This window comes from Galeopterus variegatus, unplaced genomic scaffold, assembly GCF_000696425.1.
Source record: "Galeopterus variegatus unplaced genomic scaffold, G_variegatus-3.0.2 Scaffold1033, whole genome shotgun sequence".
NCBI classification, from domain to species: domain Eukaryota; kingdom Metazoa; phylum Chordata; class Mammalia; order Dermoptera; family Cynocephalidae; genus Galeopterus; species Galeopterus variegatus.
Window position 1 is genome coordinate 108,577 of NW_007727144.1, and position 19,989 is coordinate 128,565.

The 19,989-nt window shown below is 46.9% G+C and overlaps 1 protein-coding gene across 2 annotated transcripts; it reads right to left on the bottom strand.

The window, feature by feature from the left end:
• Positions 1–4,267: 4,267 nt before the first annotated feature.
• On the bottom strand, positions 4,268–19,785 carry IGSF1 (immunoglobulin superfamily, member 1). Of its 2 annotated transcripts, XM_008574334.1 has the most exons (20): positions 19,730–19,767; positions 17,209–17,339; positions 17,018–17,044; positions 16,364–16,645; positions 15,763–16,050; positions 13,627–13,911; positions 13,088–13,381; positions 12,340–12,618; positions 11,908–12,028; positions 9,959–10,029; positions 9,830–9,862; positions 9,171–9,461; positions 8,571–8,849; positions 7,663–7,950; positions 6,632–6,919; positions 6,154–6,441; positions 5,703–5,990; positions 5,303–5,581; positions 4,786–4,909; positions 4,268–4,629 (listed from the first exon to the last, which is right to left on the bottom strand). In XM_008574334.1, exons 2-20 carry the CDS (start codon positions 17,276–17,278, stop codon positions 4,494–4,496), a joined length of 4,011 nt encoding a protein of 1,336 aa, XP_008572556.1. In that variant the 5' UTR covers positions 17,279–17,339; positions 19,730–19,767; the 3' UTR covers positions 4,268–4,493. The 2 variants fall into 2 exon arrangements, with proteins under 2 accessions (XP_008572556.1, XP_008572557.1); XM_008574335.1 differs by lacking the exon at positions 17,018–17,044 and having other exon boundaries at positions 19,730–19,785.
• Positions 19,786–19,989: the final 204 nt, after the last annotated feature.

The window sequence follows — 19,989 nt, forward strand, 5'->3', positions numbered from 1 at the left end:
GCAGGCAAGATTGAATTCTAATTCTAGCTCTGCCCTTGTTATGAGCTGGGTGGCCTTGGGCATGGCTCTTAACCTCTCTGAGCCTCTGTGTCCTCATGTGTAAAATGGGGGTAATAATAGCAAAGGGCTTCACACAGAGTTGCTGTTAGGCGTCAATGAGATAGCACCTATAGGTGTGACATACAGAAAGGGGCTCCCTAAGTGGTAATCTACAACTTTTGTAAGCTGGAACCTATAAGATAAAACCTAACAAAAATAAATGTCAAGCCTTACATTTTCGTTAAAAACTCCATTGTGAAATAACACATCACTTTCACAAGTAAGGGACAAGAAAGGATTGAATTGGCAAGAGCTTGTGTGAAAAAGAACTGTGGGTTTTAGTTGACCACAAGTTTCCTAAGAGCCAACAGTGTGATCTGGCTGTCCAAGGACTAATGTAATTTTAGATGGCGTTAATAGAAATGGCGAGTTGAGATCCCGGATAGTTAATTGTTTCACTGTTGTCTGTACTCTGTGCTGGTCAAATCACTGCAAATGTACAGGACTGTATCCTGCTTACAATGTTTCTGGACAGACAATGACAGACTGTCCAGAAGTGGTGAACTGGGTTGGGAGGCATTGGAAAACTCTTTCTTGAGGATGAGATAAAAATTATCCAGAGATGGAAACACTAAGGCAATATTTGAAATAGTTCTTTCTCCTGATGAAAATGTTTACAGAACACACCTCACATCCGATCTGTCAGCAAATCCTGTCGGCTCTTTCCTCAAATTATATCAATAATCTGATCATTTCTTATTGCCACTGCTGCTGCCATCCTGACCTAACCCAGCCTCTCTTGCCGGGATTATTGCAATAGCCCCCCATCAGATCTCTCTGCTAGCCCCCTTGCTCCCTCGGTCTGTTCTCTGCACAGAAGGCTGGATGGCCCTATTTAAATATAACTCCAGTGGCTTCCTATTTCATTCCAACTGTAAGTCAAAGTCCTTACGGAGACCTACAAGTTCCTTCTTGGCCTGATTCCTATTACCTCTCTGACTTCATCTCCTGCTCTCCTCCTCGATTACTCCGCCCCAGCCACACTGGTCTCCTCCAAGTTCCTCAAGTCAGCCAGTCATTCTCCTGTCTCAGGACTTTTGCACTGCTGTTCTCGCTTTCCAGAACCACTTTGCCTAGATATTTGCACATCTTGCTCCTTCATGACCTTCAAAATCAAAACTCAAACAACACCTTCTCCGTGAGGTCTTCTCAATCGCCATTTTTAAATCATAACAATCTCCCCACAAAACATACCTCTGTATATCATTTATCTGCTTTTTATTTCATCACAGCATTTATCACCATGTAATATTCTATATAATTTATTACCAATTATATTAATTATCTGCGTCCCATACTAGAAGGGCAGGGATTATCTTCTGTCTCACTCATTACTGTATCCAGGGCCCACAACAGAGTCTGACATATAGAAGGCAGCCAATAAATATTTGTTGGATAAAGAGATATATAAAATATACAAAAGAGTTGCTCAGATTAAATCTAGCAGGAGTGGGGTAGGCACGAACTCTGCCATCTCCAGAACCTGGATAATTGAGAGTTAACTACATAAATACATTTGCAAATGAATGTTGGCCAAACTCTGGAAGAACTACTGAATGAGATTTCCTAGACTCAGGAGGACAATCCCCATTTTCCAAACTTTGTGGGACTATTATGTGTAAGAAGTAGATTTTGTCTGGGTTGCAAATTGAGTCACAACTAGAGCCAGTGAGTATGAAGGGAATATACATGAGCAGATATGGGATCAACAGAACAATTTGAGATTCTCAGTCTATCTCATGAAGTGGTGAGTTTCCTATCTCTGGAGGTGTACAAGAAGAGGCTATGTGTCTACCTGTCAGGAGATTCTGTATTGGGTGGGGGATTAGAACATACCACCTTGACAATCTTTGTAGCTCTGAGATACTCTGAGATGTAGCCAAAGGCGTGTGAGCCCAAGGTTCAAGGTTAGTGCACATTTGTTTTTTTAGAACTTGGTAGAGGTCTTTGGGCTTTCTTACTGGAGTCCCAGAGATAAGTTTCCCTCCTAAAGGTTCATTCCATCCTAATTGAGATTCCATTTCCCAGAAATTACCTGATGCTGGGCTGATGATTAGAGGCCAGCCAGGGGTAAAGGGACTGATTCCCATGGCAACCAGGTTGAAAAAACATACCATGTGGAGAACTGTCAGCAACAAGCTACCTTTGCATTATAAATAGGTATTTAATTCATTGAGATAGTTTGTGACGATGTCTGCATTATAAATAGATACTTAATTCATTAAGATAGCTGTGACAGCGAGTAGAAAAGATAAATCCCAAAGCTATTTTTTTGTCTTTAAGGATTTCACAGTTAATTGACAACTATTTTTTCCTGTCTAAAACATGTAGAACTTGGTTCTCTAAGTGAAAGAACGATATACGTGAATGTTTATAGAAAGCCAACTAACGGTCCACTGTCACAATATTTCTCATGATTTGTTTCTCACAGAAAGGTTTATCAGTTTTCTCTGATTGCATGAGTTTCTCTGTTTGACTCTTTTCGACACAGGAGACCCCAGGTCCAGTGTTTGGATTTCACAAGAGTCTTTTTCTGTCAGGTTTGTCTCATCTTTGTCCTGCTTTTCTATCTCAGAGGCTTCTCTGAATTTCAGTCCTAGGCCCCTCTGCTCCTTTCTTTCCATTTCTCTTTCCCTTGGTGAACAGTGAAAGCAATCGAGTGATCACTTGCTAACTTGCACAGCCCTACCACTAGTCTTGACAATATACACTTTGGAACACCCGAAGATCAGAAAATAAAATCAGACCTGATCAAAGGACTTTTGTCCTAAAACCAAGGACCAAGGCCGGGTCTCCTTCCAGTGTTCAAAATGTACAGCTTGATTGAGGGTTAGTGATAAAGAGTTTTAGGGCAGAGTGTGTTCAGCAGAAAGCAACAATTAGGTTTGGCTAATTTCAAATGTAAAAGCACTTTTAAAATGCAATTTTTAGAAACACTATAAGAAATTAGTATAAGCGACTAATAGAATCTCATCAAATGGAAATCAGAGTGGTACTTTGTACTCCTACATTCCAAATAGTTTAATACAAATTAGTCTATAATACTCAGAGTGTTTCATTCTGTAAGGATTAAGGAAAATAGGATGCACTTTTTTTTTTTTCATTAACTTGCTGGGTAAATAAGTTTCCTAATGCAAGAATATAGGGATTGTTTGCTGAACTTTATTGCAACCAGGGGCAAATAACTCACTGTGTGCTGCACCCTTGTACATTGCTCTATGGAACAGAGTTAGCTTAGAATTAAACAGTACTGGGAGGAAAGGAACTTTAGGGTCAGGTTTGAAGGGGTCATGATATCCTCTAGGACCCGTAGATCAAATCTTCTGAGATCTTGAACAAGGTCTGGAACCCCCTCCCTTATCCAACCAGCCAAATGTGTACTGATTTCCTGCCATGGGGCAAGTGGCATGCTGATCCAGGGAGAAAGGTCAGGGGCTGAGAATGACAGACAGCCCACATTTGGGGTCCCAGGAGGGGACACTGAAAAGTACCCTGCTCCAAACCACTCACCTTACTTGCTTACTCACTCCGTGAAATCCTACCTGTAGAGGCCCATTCCTTTTTGGAAAATAGGAAGGGGCAAAATATCAGCTTTTACCAATCTTTCATATTTAAGAGTGAATTAATTTACACCCTGTGATTGTTAGGTAAGGGCCACAAAGCACACTTTGCCACTTTCAAAGTTCTGCAGAGGGCCAATCATACTGCTTGAAAGCAGGTGTATGAGGGGGGCTTCAAAAAGTTCATGGAAAGAGTCATACTATGTTTTCATTCTATTTTTCCAGAAATTTTTTGAAGTACCCTCATGCTATGGAGCTAAAAGTAACATGGTGAAAAGGACGTAACTTTGGTGTTTGTTCTGCTTAGGTTCAGTTTGGAGACAACGTTGCCATTCATTCATTCATTCAATAGTGGGATGGAAGGACAAAAGGACACTGTGTTCAGTGATCACGTCTCAAACCAAATTGGGAAGCAGCTATTTTAGAGCCCTCCCTCCTCCTCGAACCTTTCCTTGAACTCCTTTCTCTGTACTAGTAGCCCTGTGCTGTATTACTCTGCTATGGAGGTCAGCTCCAATACACTATTTCTGCTAAGTTGTGAGTGGACAACAGACCAATAGTTGACAACCATCATAGTTTTTGCAGTTAAATAGTGAATACTCTCTTTATTCAGAAGAATACATTTTTAATAGAATTTCATGCACCAGTAAATCAGTACAGCGAGGAGTTATAGGGGTAGGGAAACTCTCTTCGGGAAACATCTCACCCTGATAGAACTCTTAACTCCCAGAATCCCCTTGACTCAGCTCCAGGTGATTAGAGGCCAAAGAGCAGATTTTCAGATCTCTGAGGGGAAAAGAGAGGAGAGGAAAGCTCTTGTAAAGGAGGAGATGATTATATTGGGACTGGCAGTTCCACTGAGATTCTCTGAGAGGGTGATGAGGGAGAGTTGGTGGTGGTGCCTGGTTCTCCTTCTTGGTTACACTCTTCAAGGGCTATGGTCTGGTCTCTTCCATCTGTTTCTGAGCCCCTGTGTAAAGAATAAGACCTGCTAAGGGAAGGTCCAGAACCATCAACCTGAAAACAGGTTGCATGGTGGAGCTCAGATGCTAGGGGAGCATTTGGACCGCCATTGTTTTTCCAGCAGCACCTGATTCACAGAAGGAGGCTGAGATGAGTCATTTACCTGGTTCGGAGTCGAGGCCACTTCTTCCACTCTATGGCTAGCACCACCCCCAAGGCTACCACAACCACCACGATCAGGCTGCTTCGAACAATGTTCCCCACAGTGCACTCCTGAGCAGAAGGCCCTGTGGTGATGAAAAAGCAGAAACCGAGGCCACGGATGTTAGTGCAGGTATGTTGCCCTTGATCTCATGTTGCCCCCTCCCTCTGGCCTCCTCCAGGGCTCACGTGGAAGCCATGTGTTGAGACTACAGAGAGGGTGGTCAGTGGCAGTGCTTAGGCTGAGGCAGAACAGCCTTCCTTTCCTCGGGGGGGAAGAGGCCTCAAAGGAATTGCACTTACTGTCTTTGACTGAATCTGAGGTCCCACCACCTCACCATGCTTAGGAGAAAGATGACACCCTTGAGGTCTTTGACTCCAAAGCCCCTCCCCTCTCCTGATTTGGGCTGTCTTCATGGGGATTGTCCCTGGGATTCGGGGTGTGTCGAGCCAGGGACATGTAGGGATTGTCTTCTCACCTGCTGCCCCCACCAGCTCCAGGGGATCACTAGGCTCTGACCAGATATCAGGGTAGGACTGGAGGCGGTAGCTGCAGCTGTAGTTTCCAATGCCTTTTCCTTCTACGTTGTTGATGACAAAATCTCCGTCCTCTGAGAATTGCTGAGGTGCCTCTTCCCCATCGTGTTCTAGGACAAATTCAACACCTGGAAGAGGTCCTCGGCACTGAAGAGTGATGTCCTTCCCTACCTTGAACACTGTGCTGGGCCAGGCTGACAGAGAGGGTTTAGGGGGCTTATCTACAACAAACAAAAACAAAGAGTTAGAAGAAGTGGCCCTGAGCCCAGCCCCTAACCCCCTTATTGCTAACTACTAAAAACTACACAATCTAGACTCTTACTGAAGTCGCCAGGACCTTACCAGTCACCCAGATCTCCAGGGAGTTGCTGTGATTTGAAGCTGCAAAGGGAGCAGAGTCCAAATAATAAACACAGCTATAGATCCCAGAATCTTCACCTCTCACCGCTGGCATCCAGAAGTCAGCCCTGTACCCGCTTGGCCTCTGTTGCTCTAAGGGCTCTTGAGTCCCCTCCTTCAACAGGACAAATGTTGAGTCTGGCAGTTCTCCTTGACATTGAAGAGTCATATTTTCTCCAGGGGCCACCATGAGACCAGGCTGGGCTAATAGGCTGGGTTTGGGGAGTAGACCTGGAAGAAATTAATTAATGGTTGGAGAGAAGAGGCCCCTTTCCAGTGCCTCACCCCTGGAGTCTCTGTTCAATAAAGAGCTCTTTGAAAACCATCTGCCATGAACCAGTCTATTCCCTCCTTTCTACACTCCTATGTCCCCTCCAGAGCATCTTCCCCTTACCTGTGACTATGAGTTCCAGAGTGTTGCTAGGCTGTATCTTGATAGGGCTTGTCCAGTCAGGGTGGTAGCAGCAGCTGTAACGCCCTATGCTAGCACCAGATATATTGATAATGGGAAATGCCCCATCATTACTGGTGGATCCCCAGACCTGCACTGAAGTGGCTTCTCCTTCTTTGTGCAGAATGTATCCTACTCCATGGACTGGCCCTTGGCACCACAGAGTGACATTATGCCCCATGGGAACCACGGAACTAGGCTCAGCAAACAATGACGGCTTGGGGAATGTGTCTAGAAAGAGATCAAAGATATGAAGTGGTGAGAATGGAAACTTATTACTCCATGAATTAACCCTTTATCTTTCTCCTCCTGGACATAATAGCTCCCCTGTGTTGCCTGGCCTGGCCTTCCAGAAGGAATATTCTCCCTAACCCCTATTCCAATTGTCTCTATCTCAGTCCCATGTCTTGTCCGTCCTTACCAGTAACCCAGATCATGAGGGGCACACTGACATATGATCCCCTGTTTGACATGGTCGTCTCATAGTAGATACAGCTGTAGTTCCCAGAGTCCTTGGCTCCGACAGTGTGGAGGAGGAAGTCAGCTGCGTTCCCTGAAGCACTCTGGAACTGTAAGGGAATCTGGGTTCCCTCCTGCAAGAGGGCGAACCTCATGCCCTGGAAAGTCCCTTGGCAATGCAGGGTCACATTTTTCCCAGGAAGCACCACAGGACCTGGCTGTGCCAGGAGAGTGGGTTTAGGGTAGTATTCTGAAATTAAAGAGACCACAACATGAATGAAGCCTACCCCTCACATTCTGTAAATAGCTTTCTTAGTGTTATTAGAAGACACAATGTATGTTTAATATAGAAAATTAGAAAATCCCCCCCCAAAAAAAACCTAACAAAGAAAACACCATTCTACCACTCAAAGACAACTATTCTTTATATATATTTATAATTTTTTCCATTTATATTTTTCTACATGGGCCAATGTCGTGTAGCTACGACTATGCATAATTGGGACTCTACTGTATGCACAGTTGTGTAGTCTGATATTTTCACTTAACTTCATATTGTAAACATTTTCCTAGGACCGTTAAACAGCCTTTGAACACTATCGTTTGTAACGGCTGCATAATATGCAGCTGACATTTCAAGGTCTGACGGCCCAGCTAAAGAAAAAGTGGACATGGAGCCTAAAGCTCAAGGCCAAGCCACAAAAAGATTTCAGACATAGGGCACCTTGAGCAGGGCTCTTGCAATTGGACACCCCCATCTGCCTCACTTCTTCCCCAGAAGTGAATTACTTGCCTCCCCCTTCTCTTTCACCTCTTCTTTCTGTAATAATACGAGCAGCTGTCCTACATGGGCTGTTTACCATGTGCCAGGCACTGTCCTAAGCCCTTTTCTGTGTCTTCTAGAAGGATCATTTCTTCCTTTCCCACTGACAGCCCTTCCACCCGTGGTCCCAGGGTCGACATCTCCTGTACCTGGATTTCCCCCATCCTAACCTGTCACCACAAGCTCCACAGAGTCGCTGGGCTCAGACCAGATAGCAAAGTCATAATAGCGGCAGCTGTAATTCCCTCCATCACCAATGCCCACGGAAATGATCAGAAAGTGAGCTGCACTGACGCCCGGACTTGCCCAAGACCTGTCACTGGATGCTATTTCACTTCCATCTTTGTAAAGAATAAAGCTCATGTGCTGGTGAGGGGTAGAGCAATTGAAAGTCACTCGGGCACCAGGGGTGACCACAGGGCTGGCCCACGTCGTGAAGAAGGGTTTGGGGTACATTTCTAGAAGGCAGGAAAACAAAACACAGCACAACACAACACCAAATTAAGAAAGAATAGCAAATATAGCAAATATTGGTTCTAGGCAGCTGCTCTACTTTCTATAGTATTTCACTCAGAAGTAGGTGCATTTCAAAATCAAGGTAAATGCACTTTGCAGATGGACTTCTCACACAGGGACCCCTCGCTTCCAGCCCTCACTGTCCCCACATGAGTCCTCACTGTGCCATCAGAACAAGCAATGGAGGCTAGCATGAAAAGAGTGGATTTTTGTTAGGACTCTGCTGGTTCTCTGAGCCTCAGTTTACCAATTTGGACGAGAGAGGGACGTGGTATCTGCTCCACCTCCCTTGAAGATTTGCTGTAGAGCTAAACAAGATAATTGATGTGAAAATAATTAGAAAAATTAAATCACCCTCCACAAACCCAAGCTATTAATAACGATTATGGCTATTAATATCGTGCAGCCAGAGGCCCTGGCACTCCCAGCGCCACGCCTGCCTGGCTCTAAGATTGGACACAGGCTCCCAGGACCAGCAGCAAAATTTGCTGTGGGGAGAGAAGTATCCGACCCAGGGCTTTGCCTCCCCCGCCCTCCCTCAACACACTCTTTTCAGCTCTACCTTTTATGACAAGTTCCAGGGGCTCACTGGGCTCAGACCAGTGGAAGGGGTGCTCTTCGGTGTGAGTGCGGCAGCTATAATTGCCTTCGTCTTTATCCTCCATTCTTTGGATTGTAAAGAAGGCTTCCCTCCCAACGGCACCGAGTTGCTGGACAGGTTCCTGCTCTCCCTCTTTATACAGAGCAAAGCCCATGCCTGCCAGCCATCCTTTGCACTGGATTTGCAGTTCCTGGCCCCGGATTGGGGAGGAAGCAGAAATGACAGGTTTGGGGAGGATGTCTGGAAAGTAAAATGAGGTGGAAGAGGAGTCAGAAGTTTGGAGGTACCCAAATGGGACACTCGGAGTCACTTTGATGAGAGAGAGAGAGAGAGAGAGAGAGAGAGAGAGAGAGAGAGAGAGAGAGAGAGAGAAGAGAGGAAACCCATCCTGGCTGGCCTTGGCTCTTCCTGCCAGTCCCCTCACTCTCCTCCGCACCCCTCCCCCGTTTCAGTGTCCCTCCTCTCCTACATGCAGCACATTGTTCTTCCAATCCCAGTAACAGTGTTGGAGTCCCAGGGGCACTGGGAATCACTCCAGGAGGACCCTCTGCCTTTTCTTACCTGTCCCCACCAGTTCGAGTGCCTCACTGGGCTCCGACACAGCCATCTCCTCCCATGAATGACAGTGGTAACTCCCTGTGTGGCTCTGGGTCAGGGCACCAAGGGGGAAGGCAGCCCGGACCTGCTCTGAGGCAGGACGAGTTGCGATCCACCCGGTGCCGTCCTTCAGCAGCACAAACTCCTTAGTTGAGCCAGAAGGGCTTCTGCACCAGAGGGTTAAGTTCTTCCACGGGGCCAGAGGGAAGTTGGTCTCTGCCCACAGCTCAGGCTTAGGGGTTGGCATGATTATTTCTAGAAACAGCAGAATTAATGAAGCCATCTTCCCTCCTCTCTCCCCCTCCCTCTCTTTTGCCCTTGAACCCCAGATCACACTGCCCACCTCCCCTTTCAACCCAATTCCAAACCCTTTTCTTTCTTTCTTCTTTAGGTGCTGGGGAGAGGGGAAGCTGATGTCTCAGCTGAGTGCAGAAGCTTAGGGGAAATTTTACAGGCAGAAAAGCAGAGTTGGAGGCTGAATTTTGCCAGCAGCTTTAGCAAATGCCCCTTCCTGGCTGTCCTTCCCTCCCAACCAGTCACTCCCTGGCCACTGACACCGACACTATGTAGTTATTTCAGATCTCCAGGCAGGAATGTACCAGTCTGGAGCAGAAAAAACTCACCAGTCTCTTCTGTCAATACCCCATTGCACAGTCCTGCAAAAGAAATTGCTGCCAGGCCTCTGCCCCCTCCCCCACAGGACTTCACCCCGGCCTTCTGCCCAGGCCCCTTCCCCACCCCCTTGTACTCACCACAGCAGAGAAGGGCTGTGACTATGAAGAGCATGGTCACCCCTTGAGCTGTTCCCAGCAACCAGGCTTCTCTAGCAAGACCAGAAAAGAGATGAGAGGAGTTGCTGGGATTAGGGGGAGGGCGGAGAGAAGGGGGCGGCAATTTATATCATTGGCTTACTCACCACCCAATAGGGATTGGATATGGCCAGGATAATGGGGTATAATCTTTTCTGACATCGATGACTTTTCTTTTTGAGGGCCTCACCATCTACAAGCCTCTTGCTCTTTCATGACCCACATGTCCCCCTTCCCCCCCCCAGCCTATATCATATGTCAGCTCCCCATGGCCCCTGATTAGGCTGTAGCTGGAATTGAGATGTCAGATGTGAAAATGCTTTTGTATCTGTAGCTCTCAGAACCCCTGGGGCTGAGTGTGATCGTCAGCTCTGGGTGGTGGGTGTGGGGGTGGAGGGAGAAGCCTCAAGTATTTCTCCATCATCAAGTTTAAGTTTGGAAGCAGTTGTTATTATGGCAGTATTGGTCCTCAGACCGACCTACCTCACCTGCCTCTGTTATGGAAGGGTTGCCTAGGCAGCAGCGATGAATTAGCAGAAGACCGTCAGTGCTGAGCTAAGCTTGTCAGAGAGTGGGATCCGCCTCCCCCCACTCAGATTACGACTAGAAATGTGCAGCAGCTTTGGGTTATGGTCCTTTAGAATTAGAAGATATTAAGCCAAAGTCCATTTGACAATTTTTACTTAGAAAACACTGACCCTCCTTCCTGGTCATGAAAACATGCTTTTAAAATTGCTTTCTCTGAAATCTCATTTCTGATCTTTTTCTTTGATGCAATGTTCCTGGGCTGGGGTGGGGCCAGGAACATGAAGCTACATTTTTTTCTAATCCCTGGCTTGGAGATTACCTTAATGTGTATGGGACTCAGGACAGACTCTGGAAAGAACTAGAACTTGACCCTCGCTGAAACTTTTTGAAAACTCAAAGGATGGTGGTTTTGCAGAAGGCTAGATGGCTCCCCTCTCATTGCTCAAGCACTCCGTATCTCAGATCTCAGTGGAAAACACAGACACACACAATCATAGTCATAATTCATTGTGTATTGAATACTCCCAGACACATGAAGGTCTATGATAAGGGTGAGTGGGGGGGCGGGTAGAACCTGAAGCAGGTGGGGGAGGGGCAGAAGAAAGGAAATGGGAGCTGAGGCTCCCACCAGGTTAGGAGCTGTCCTGAGTAGCTTGAGCACAAGCCATGGGGGTCAAAGAGGGACGGGGATGGCCCAGAGGACATAGGAAATGGCAGGAGAATCTGTTTGGCTTGCCATTTTGAGAGTTGGAGGAAACAGTCTGATTGCCTGGCCCTATCCATTGCCTCACCCGATGCCCATCTGGGTTAAGACCATGTTCCCAGAATGCTCTGCACAGGTGGCTGGAAGCCAGAGTGGCAGACAGATTGGGTTCTGAGGCAACTAGGGTGGACCACAAAGCTCTCTAGCCCTTGAGAGCTAGGGGTAAGGTGAAAAGTTTGGATGGAAGTTGGATATCAACCTGACAGACAAGACGGTATGGATTCTTACAAAAGAAAAATCTTGACCAGGTTAATGGAGAAGACGTCAATCATCTCTGAAGGGCAGGGTGGTTTGGGGGGATACTTGGGCACTCTCGGGGTATGGGGCCAGTGAATGCAGTTCTGATTCCTTCTTCAGCCTCTGAGAATTATGCATTTCTCCACCCTCTGGCCTGTGTGCTGACCTCTCTATCAGGTGAAAGAGCTGTGTGCTGACCTCTCTATCAGGTGAAAGAGCTGTCTCCTAAACCCAGAAGGTGTGGTATATATATAGAGTTGCCCCCTGGGACTTTTCTCAACTGGGGCATGACCCATTCCTGAGACTCTCAGGGAGCCTGGACTCAGCTAGGTTGGGGAACAGGGGGCTGGGAGAAGACAGTTACCTGATTCTGAGTCTCCGATACTTCCACCTTATCCACAGCACTACCAACAGCAAGGCAACAAGCTGAATGATTAGGGACAACCTGATAGCTTCATTCAGTACGTAATTCCAGGTGACAAAGCCTGTGGCCAGAGAAGACCAGAAGCAGGGGCGTTGATGGGGACAGGGGCAGGTGAATACATTCCAAGGGGGAGGGGGGCTGGTTACGGAGAATGCTTATATTGAGAAGGTGAGGCAGAAGTGGCCATCCTTTTCATGGAGAGTGTGAGCCTTGAAAGTCTCCTGCTTACTGCCTTTGAGTGATTGTGAGGCCACCCCAGGGGAAGGGTGCCCAAACCCAAGGGCCCTGACTTCCCTTCCCATATCTTTCTGGGCACTGCTCTGTGATCCCAGGGGTATGGAGGGGCATTCCTGTAAAGAGTTATCCTCTCACCTGCTGGCCCCATCAGCTTCAGAGGCTCGCTGTGGTGTGACCAGATGTTAGGGTGTGCCTCTATGCGATAGCTGCAACTGTAGGTCCCTGTGCCTTTCCCTTCAACATTACTGATGATGAAGTCTCCATCCACTGAGAATTTTTGGAATGTTACTCTTTCTTCCCATTCCAGAGAAAATTCAAGTACAGGATGAGATACTCGGCACTGAAGGGTGATGTCCTTCCCTAGCTTGAACACAGTGCTGGGCCAGGCTGACAGGGAGGGTTTGGGGGGCTTATCTGAAACCAATCCAGAGACCAGAATTAGAAGGGACCTTGAACCCAATATCCCCTCCCCCACCAAATGTTTCTGAGCTCCTCATTTGGTCTTCTCTTCCACTTTATCAGTGGCTTCGAAATTGCACTGTGCATTAGAATTCCTTTGCCCACTTGTTGGTGCTCTAGAGACTTCTGGTTCCCTACCTTGAACCAGGAAGACCTCACACCTGTAAGCTTCCCTTGGCCTAAAGGAAAATCACCTTTCCAGGGGTTGCCATGGGCCTGGACCATGCTGAGAGGTAGGGCTTGAGGAACAACCCTCAGAGAGAAGGTCCCTAACGTTTTGAAAAAAGCTCTATACCACCCTCCTAGTGTGTTTTTTCTTGGCTCATGGCTCCAAAAGGGTACAGGGCCACTACCTCCTTCTTAGAACACTATAATGATAATAAAAACAAACAGGTTGATGACAAAAACAGCTGTTAGCACTTGCCTACAACCACAAGCTCCACGGTGTTGTGTGATGTCATCCTAACGGAGGTCTTCCAGGTGAGAAGATAGTGGCAGCTATAGATGCCAGCATCATCATAGGTCACATTGTTGAAGAAGAATGACTCGTTGGCATTGATACTGGTGGCATCCAAAAACTGAAGTGGTTTGTCTTTTCCTTTCTTATAGAGGGCAAATCCCACTCCATCCACTGGTCCTCGACACTGCAGGCTCACGTTCTGACCCATTTGGACCACAGGACTGGGCCAAGCAAGTAGCCAGGTCTTGGGGAAAGTGTCTAGGATGAGACCCAAAATATAAAGGGCTAATAGTATGACTTACCCCTCCCACTACTTAGGGTTCTTTTCCCCCCCTCTTCCTCCTGTCCACCCTTGGTAAATCCCTACCTAAGCCCAGTTGTACAAATTCTGCTCTCTTTTTTACTGTTAACCCAGAGTGCATAATTAGGTTCTCAAGGGGGCCAAGAGAGAGTTTTATATCCTTAATCCCTAACATAGGTTCCATGGCATACCCCTCTCTTACCGGTTACCCAGATTTTCAGGATATCACTAAGAAGTGAACCCCTATATGATCCATCAAAGTAAAAACAGAGGTAATGTCCAGTATTGTGGATCTTCAAAGCCCGGAAGAGGAAATATGCCTCATTTTTTGTTGATTTCTTGTGGTAAAAGGACTTCTCCAAGTCTTCGAGCCTTATTAAAGCAAAGGTCATTCCATAGATTGGCCCTTGGCACCTGAGATTCAGGCTTTCTCCAGGTGCCATGATGGGCCCAGGATAGGCTGTCAGAGTTGGTTTGGGGTAAAGTCCTAGAAAGGGAAGAGACCCTGAAGTTAGAGGTAGGATGACTCTTTTCTATTGTCTTCTGTTTTTCTAGCTTCTTTGAACAAGAAGTGGTAGGTGTAATTTACCCTCTCCTCCCTCTCCCTTCCTTGGATCTCTGCCTCCTCTAGGACATAATCAAGGGTAGGTTCACTTATGCCCCTGCCCTCTCATCAGACTCTTGTCAGCTCCCCTGAGCTCTAACCATGTGTAGGGGTGTGTCTCGGTGAAATATCTACATCCATAACATTCTGTATCTTCAGGTTTCTGAAATGCCAAATGTAGTTCTTGCAGCCACCCGAGAAACCAAACCTCTGAAAATGACTTTGATTCCATCTTTGTAGAGCATGTTACTGCAGTACTAAGGAGAGCTTTTAAACACACTAAGCTCACTTAAGAGGGTTTGGCTAGTAAGTCTGTAACCCAAAGAAATCTCTGTTAGAGGGGCAGATTTCCATGAATTTTTCCTCCGAGGAGATTGTACTACAAACGTGAAGGCAATCTTCACCCCCATTACACTCCTTTTTACCCCCACCCCAATCCCAGGTACACCCACCCATCCATTATGGAAAGACCAGCTCTGTCATGTGCTCACTGAGCATTTAAGATGTGTCAGGCATCATGTAGTCTGTGTGTATACAGGCAAAGAAGACACAGTCCCCCAAATCTTATGAACTACTGGAGGATACGGGTGAACAGGTAACTACGGGAAGTGTGTGTTACTGGAATCTGTGCTGGAAAGGCAGGTATACAACAAACATCCATACACACAGTTCAAACAGACAGTCCTTTCTTCTTTGATCCTCAATAAAAAGCTATACTAATAAAATTCATAACTAGCATTTATTGAGAACTTATATGCCAGGCACTGTACATATATTATATTTAGGCAAATCCTCACAACAACCCTGTGAGGTAGGCATTGTTAGTATACCAGTTTTGCAGATCAGGAGACTGAGGCACAGAGAGGCATTACACATTAGGTCAGATAGATACTGTTATCCCATTTTAGAGTGGAGGAAACCACAGCACAGAGAGGTAAGGTGACTTGCTCAAGATCACACAGGGAGGCAGGGTCAGGGGTAAAACAAGAAACCAGGATTACTGCTTCTAAATCCAGGGTACTTTCTGTAGCAGCACAGCTTTCCCCAAGCCTATTTAGCTTGATGAAGGGACTAATGCAAATATGGCCAGTTCCATCTAGAAACATCCAGGCCATGGAGTGAAGGAATTGGGGCTGTGGTGTGTCTGGCATTTGACATTTTGGGGAGCCTTCTGTGTTTAGAGCTTGGTGCTGCGTTACTGGCTCTGTTGATATAGGACCAAAATAATTTATAAAGCCATTTCTAAAATATGAACTATTATTTTCTTTGTCATTTGTTTTGTTTGTTTTTAATCACCAGCACTAGCAATTTGTTCTATTTTCCAACCTTAAACATAATAATCGCAAATAAAAATACATTTAAAAGTTTAAAGATTAGTTCATAAGACTGCAGTGGCAGTGCCTGGCACATATTAGGTGCTCAATAAATATTGGTTGAATGAATGAATGCATGCGCGATATTCCACAAGTAGAGAACAACAAAGCTGTGATGAGCTGAAGCTGCGGGACAGTAGGCGGGGTTTCCTCACTAGCCAACTGATTGGCTCCCATATATCTGCCTTGCAGCATGTGGGAATCTAATTTGTATCTCAGTAAAACATCAAATGACTCTAGCTCATGGGCCTTGCAGGACTTAGGAACTGGCTGAGGAAACTAAAATCAGAAATTCTGGCTCAACCAGCCATGATCCCTGGGAGGACAATTGTTAGATGCCAGCAGCCACGGCCACACCCACCTGCTACAACCAGCTTCAGGGGGTTGCTGGGCTCTGACCACAGGGTTGGGAGCATCTGGATATGAGTGCGGCAGATGTAAACCCCTTCGTTCTCAGGTGTCACGTTGTCAATGGAGAATACGGCCATTGTCCCAGTTGGGACTTGGTAATCCACGGGCTCTGCATATCCCTCTTTAAACAACATGAATACTAAATCCTGCAGCCAGCCATGGCAGAGGATGTTAACATTACATCCAGGAAGAGGGGGTGTCTCAGCCTGGATCCAGAAGATGGGCTTGGGCAGCTGGCCTGGAAGAAGAATGAACTGGAATTAGGTAGAGCAAGGATAAGTGTTGCCCAGGGAGAGGCAGAGGAGAGATCTACTTTAAATGAGGCTTTCCTGTATGATCCTTATTTGCCACCCCTCCATCCCCCAGCTCTGTTCCAGAATCTGCATCCTCACTGTGCACTGCCTAATACAAAGACACTTATTTACTAACTGTAGGATGCATGTATGCATCTGAGGTAAATGAATGAATTAAACAAACCCTGTCCTGGAAATGCAAGTTGGAATCCCAGGAGCTGGAGTTTATTCTTAGAGTATGTACCTCTGTCTTCTTACCTGGTGCCTCCAACTCTAGAACTTTGCTGGGCTTTGACCAGCCTGTCTCCTTCCAGTAGCAGCACCTGTAAAGACCTGTACTGGACTCAGTAAGGGCACCTATGGGGAATGAAACTTGGAAGGTCTTGTAGGAAGGGCGGATCCAGGTCATCTGTGTTTTATCCTTCAGCAGCAGGAACTTGCTCGATATCCGAGAGGGGCTTCTGCACCAAAGTGTGATGTTCTCCCAAGGGGCCTGGGGGTAGTTCGACTCTATCCACAGCTCCGGTTGAGATTCTATCCCTGTCATTCCCAAAGATCACAAAGATGTGAGCAGTCCAGCCCTCTCCCTCCCATAATGTGCCCCACAATGTCCTAACCCTAATCCCCGACCCAAATCCCTTCTTTTGCCTTCCCTTGGAGAGGAGTGTCTACATATGGGGCATGGGATAGGGACCCCAGGACATTTGTTCAAGGAATCCATATAAGTTGGGGAATAAAGTGAAAATCTGGCTTCCTTTCCATCTGGATAAAGCTCTTCACTATTCTGTGGGAAACCAAGTCATGAAGAAAGGGGCTTTGATTGCCAACCAGCGCAATCTGTCCTTGGGATCTCAAGGCAATTATGTGCAGGGCCCTGGAGGCAGGGTACATGAGGGGGCAGGACTCACTCACCTATCCATGTCATACCCAGACTCAGGCCTGGAAAGAGAGATTATGGTAAAGGAGAGCCCCCTTGTTGTCCCCACCCCACCCTCAAACCTCAATACTCTCCTCTCCCTCCCCAAGGTACCACTCATAGGTAGAGGAGAGGGCTGGACTGCTATGACAGGCTCACTTGCCCCTGACCCCTTCCTTGTACTCACGAATGCAAAAGAGCAAGACAGTGAGGGTCCGCAGCATAGTGACCCCCTCCCCTGGGCTGTCCAGGGTCATGGGGCCTCTGGAGCTCGATGTGCACTCTCGAAGGGTTTTGTCCCTCAGCAGGTGTTGGGACCTAGGAGCAGAACGGATTTTACTCAGGGGACTTGTCCTGCTCCTTAAAGTTTAGCTTAGATCACTAAACTGAACTTGACAATTCTATATTCTACTTGCTCACAGACACACAGGGTACTATAAGGTCATCTGCTACTTCCTCTCTTTGCCTCTTTTCCTCACTTTCCCATCCTCCAACCCAAGGTCTTTGCTCACATCTAAGATGTCTGATTTGTTACAATGTCTACATCTCAGAGGCCCAGAAAGCAGCCTAATACAAGCCTACTGAAGACCCATGGGATGGGGGGGATGGGAGGTGCAGAGAGTCACCTTTTCAGATCCTTTCTTCAGATATATACATTTACTTATATAAATGTGAGGGTGCTTCAAAAACTTCACGGGAAGATTTGTATATCTTTTAATTCTATTTTTCCACAAACGTTTAAAGTATCCACATATACTGAGTCCTCCAATAACTTAGCAAAGGAGAAATTGTTACTATCCCCATTTTGCTGATGAGAAAATTGAGGCTTAGAGAAGATACATAATTTGTCCAAAGTCAAAATATATTAAATATTAGAGCTCAAATTCCAACCCACGTTTAACTCCAAGGACCATGCTCTAAAACCACTAAACTTCCAGAAGCAGCCATTGCCCCCCTCCTCACCCTCTCTCACCTCTCCAACCTCATCCCATCAAAACCTCCCTTTCTATGGAATGCTTCAGAGCCAATATTACTCTCATTCTTATCTCCTACCTGCCAAAACTTAATACCCCCATCTCAAGTAGGTGTTGGGGAATCAAACTGCTTGAGCTAATTAATATAAGGTGTAAATGATTTACTGGCCGCCCATAACTTCGAAGCAATTTTGTTCATTGCCCCTAAGGAAAATGGAATTGTTTGAATTGCAGGAAATATAGCAAAGATATTTGAGTTCAGGGAGGCCTTCCGATTTTCCTGGAAGTCACTGTTGACCATAGGCCCTGCATATACGTAAGGTAAACCTTTGAACTTTCATTCCTCTCCCCACCTTTTCCCCCAGAGTAACCTTTCTGCCAAGGGAGGGTGTATCCCCACCACACAAATTCAGGCTAATTCACCTCCACCCACTCTATTCAGTCAGAGGTCCTGGCTGACCCCAGCTGTTTAATTCTAGCTCAGTAGAGTGGACTAAAGGCAGTTTCTACAAACTGATTCTAAGGCCTCAGCCTCTAACTTGCCCCAGTGCTAACACTGGACTGGATGGAGGAGCAGGAAGAGGAGAAGATTCATTTTCAAAACATCTGAGCTGTAGGGAGCAGGTGGACAGTGTAGAGATCCAAGGAGGCACAGCTCCATTTTCCATTTCTCACTTTGCATTGAAGGGTGCTCAATTTACTGTCTCTGAACTTTCCTTATCTGTAAAGTGGGGGAATAAAATCTACCTATTGTTGTGTTGGATTAGAGATCATATATGTACAGTGCCAGGCACATAGTTAACATTTCATACAAAAAGGTAGCTATTTTTCTTCTTTCAAAAGGGGGTATCAAGCTGGCATTGGACCTAACGGTGCTCTTTCCATCTCAGTTCTGCAGCCCCTTGCACCTGCTCCTCTCAGGGCCAGGCCAAGGCTTGGATGCTACCCTGTTGCTTTGTTCCCCAAGAGCTTTGGGCCAGGATTTTTCGAGGGAAGCCAGGTTCTACAGCCACGACAAAGGTTCAACCTGGGATTCCACCCAGTAAATGACATTTGACGTCCAGCTTTGCCACTTGGACCCGGCAAACTAGGGTCTTTGCCTCCTAGGGGCTTGAGTGGAGTCAGAGAAACTGGGTTTCTCAGTATGGCCGACCCCTCCTCAATCACTAAGGAAACTGTAGCATTTACATCAAGCCAGAATGATGAGTCTTATGCCCAGGGAAGGTGGGAACAGCCCCAAGCTTCAGGTTAATTGACCACGCCCATTTTGGTCTCCCCCCCCCCAACTTTGGCTGTCTAGCCATCTTACCTTCCCCTTCTACTCCACCCCAAGCACTTCACCCCCCCCCTTAGGCAGCGCCCTGGTGCTTTTGAGGGTGACATACCCGAAATGTCTAATGGCTCACCCCCTGCATAGCTTTGAGGGCCCCAGGAATCAAAGGGGTTGGGCTCGGCGGGGTGCCCAGTACATGCTCCGCTGAGGGTTTGGAGGGAAGACTGAGAAGGAAAAGGGAAGATATCTACAGTGCCCAGATATTCTCAGCGAAGCAGGGCTGGGATCCGGGGAGGGAAGAAGAAAGGCAGGGATGAAAAGGGTGGGGGGACAGACTGGGGAGCAGTTTGATTTACGGCAATTAATTAGAGCAGGGAGACTCTTTGGGGTTTTGTTTAGGATCTGGTGGCCAGGATTTAATCTTCAGCCACTGAACTATGCGCTCATTTGCAGGTACTTACGGTAGTTGAAGGCCCGCTCGGCTGTTGGAGATTCTCCAGTGAGCTCCTCCAGATGCAGCAAACTGCCCGGCATGAGAAGAGCTGTCTTAGGACAGCCTCCCAGGCTCCGAGCCCCGCCTCCCTCTCTCCCCCGCCCGCCAGCCGGCCCGCCCCAACCTTGTCCCCTCCCTCCGCCAGACTCTGGGAGCCCACCTCCAACAACTCTGCCTGGCACCTGCAGTCCTCTGACGCCCGAGATTTCTATGCCCCTCCCAGCTCCC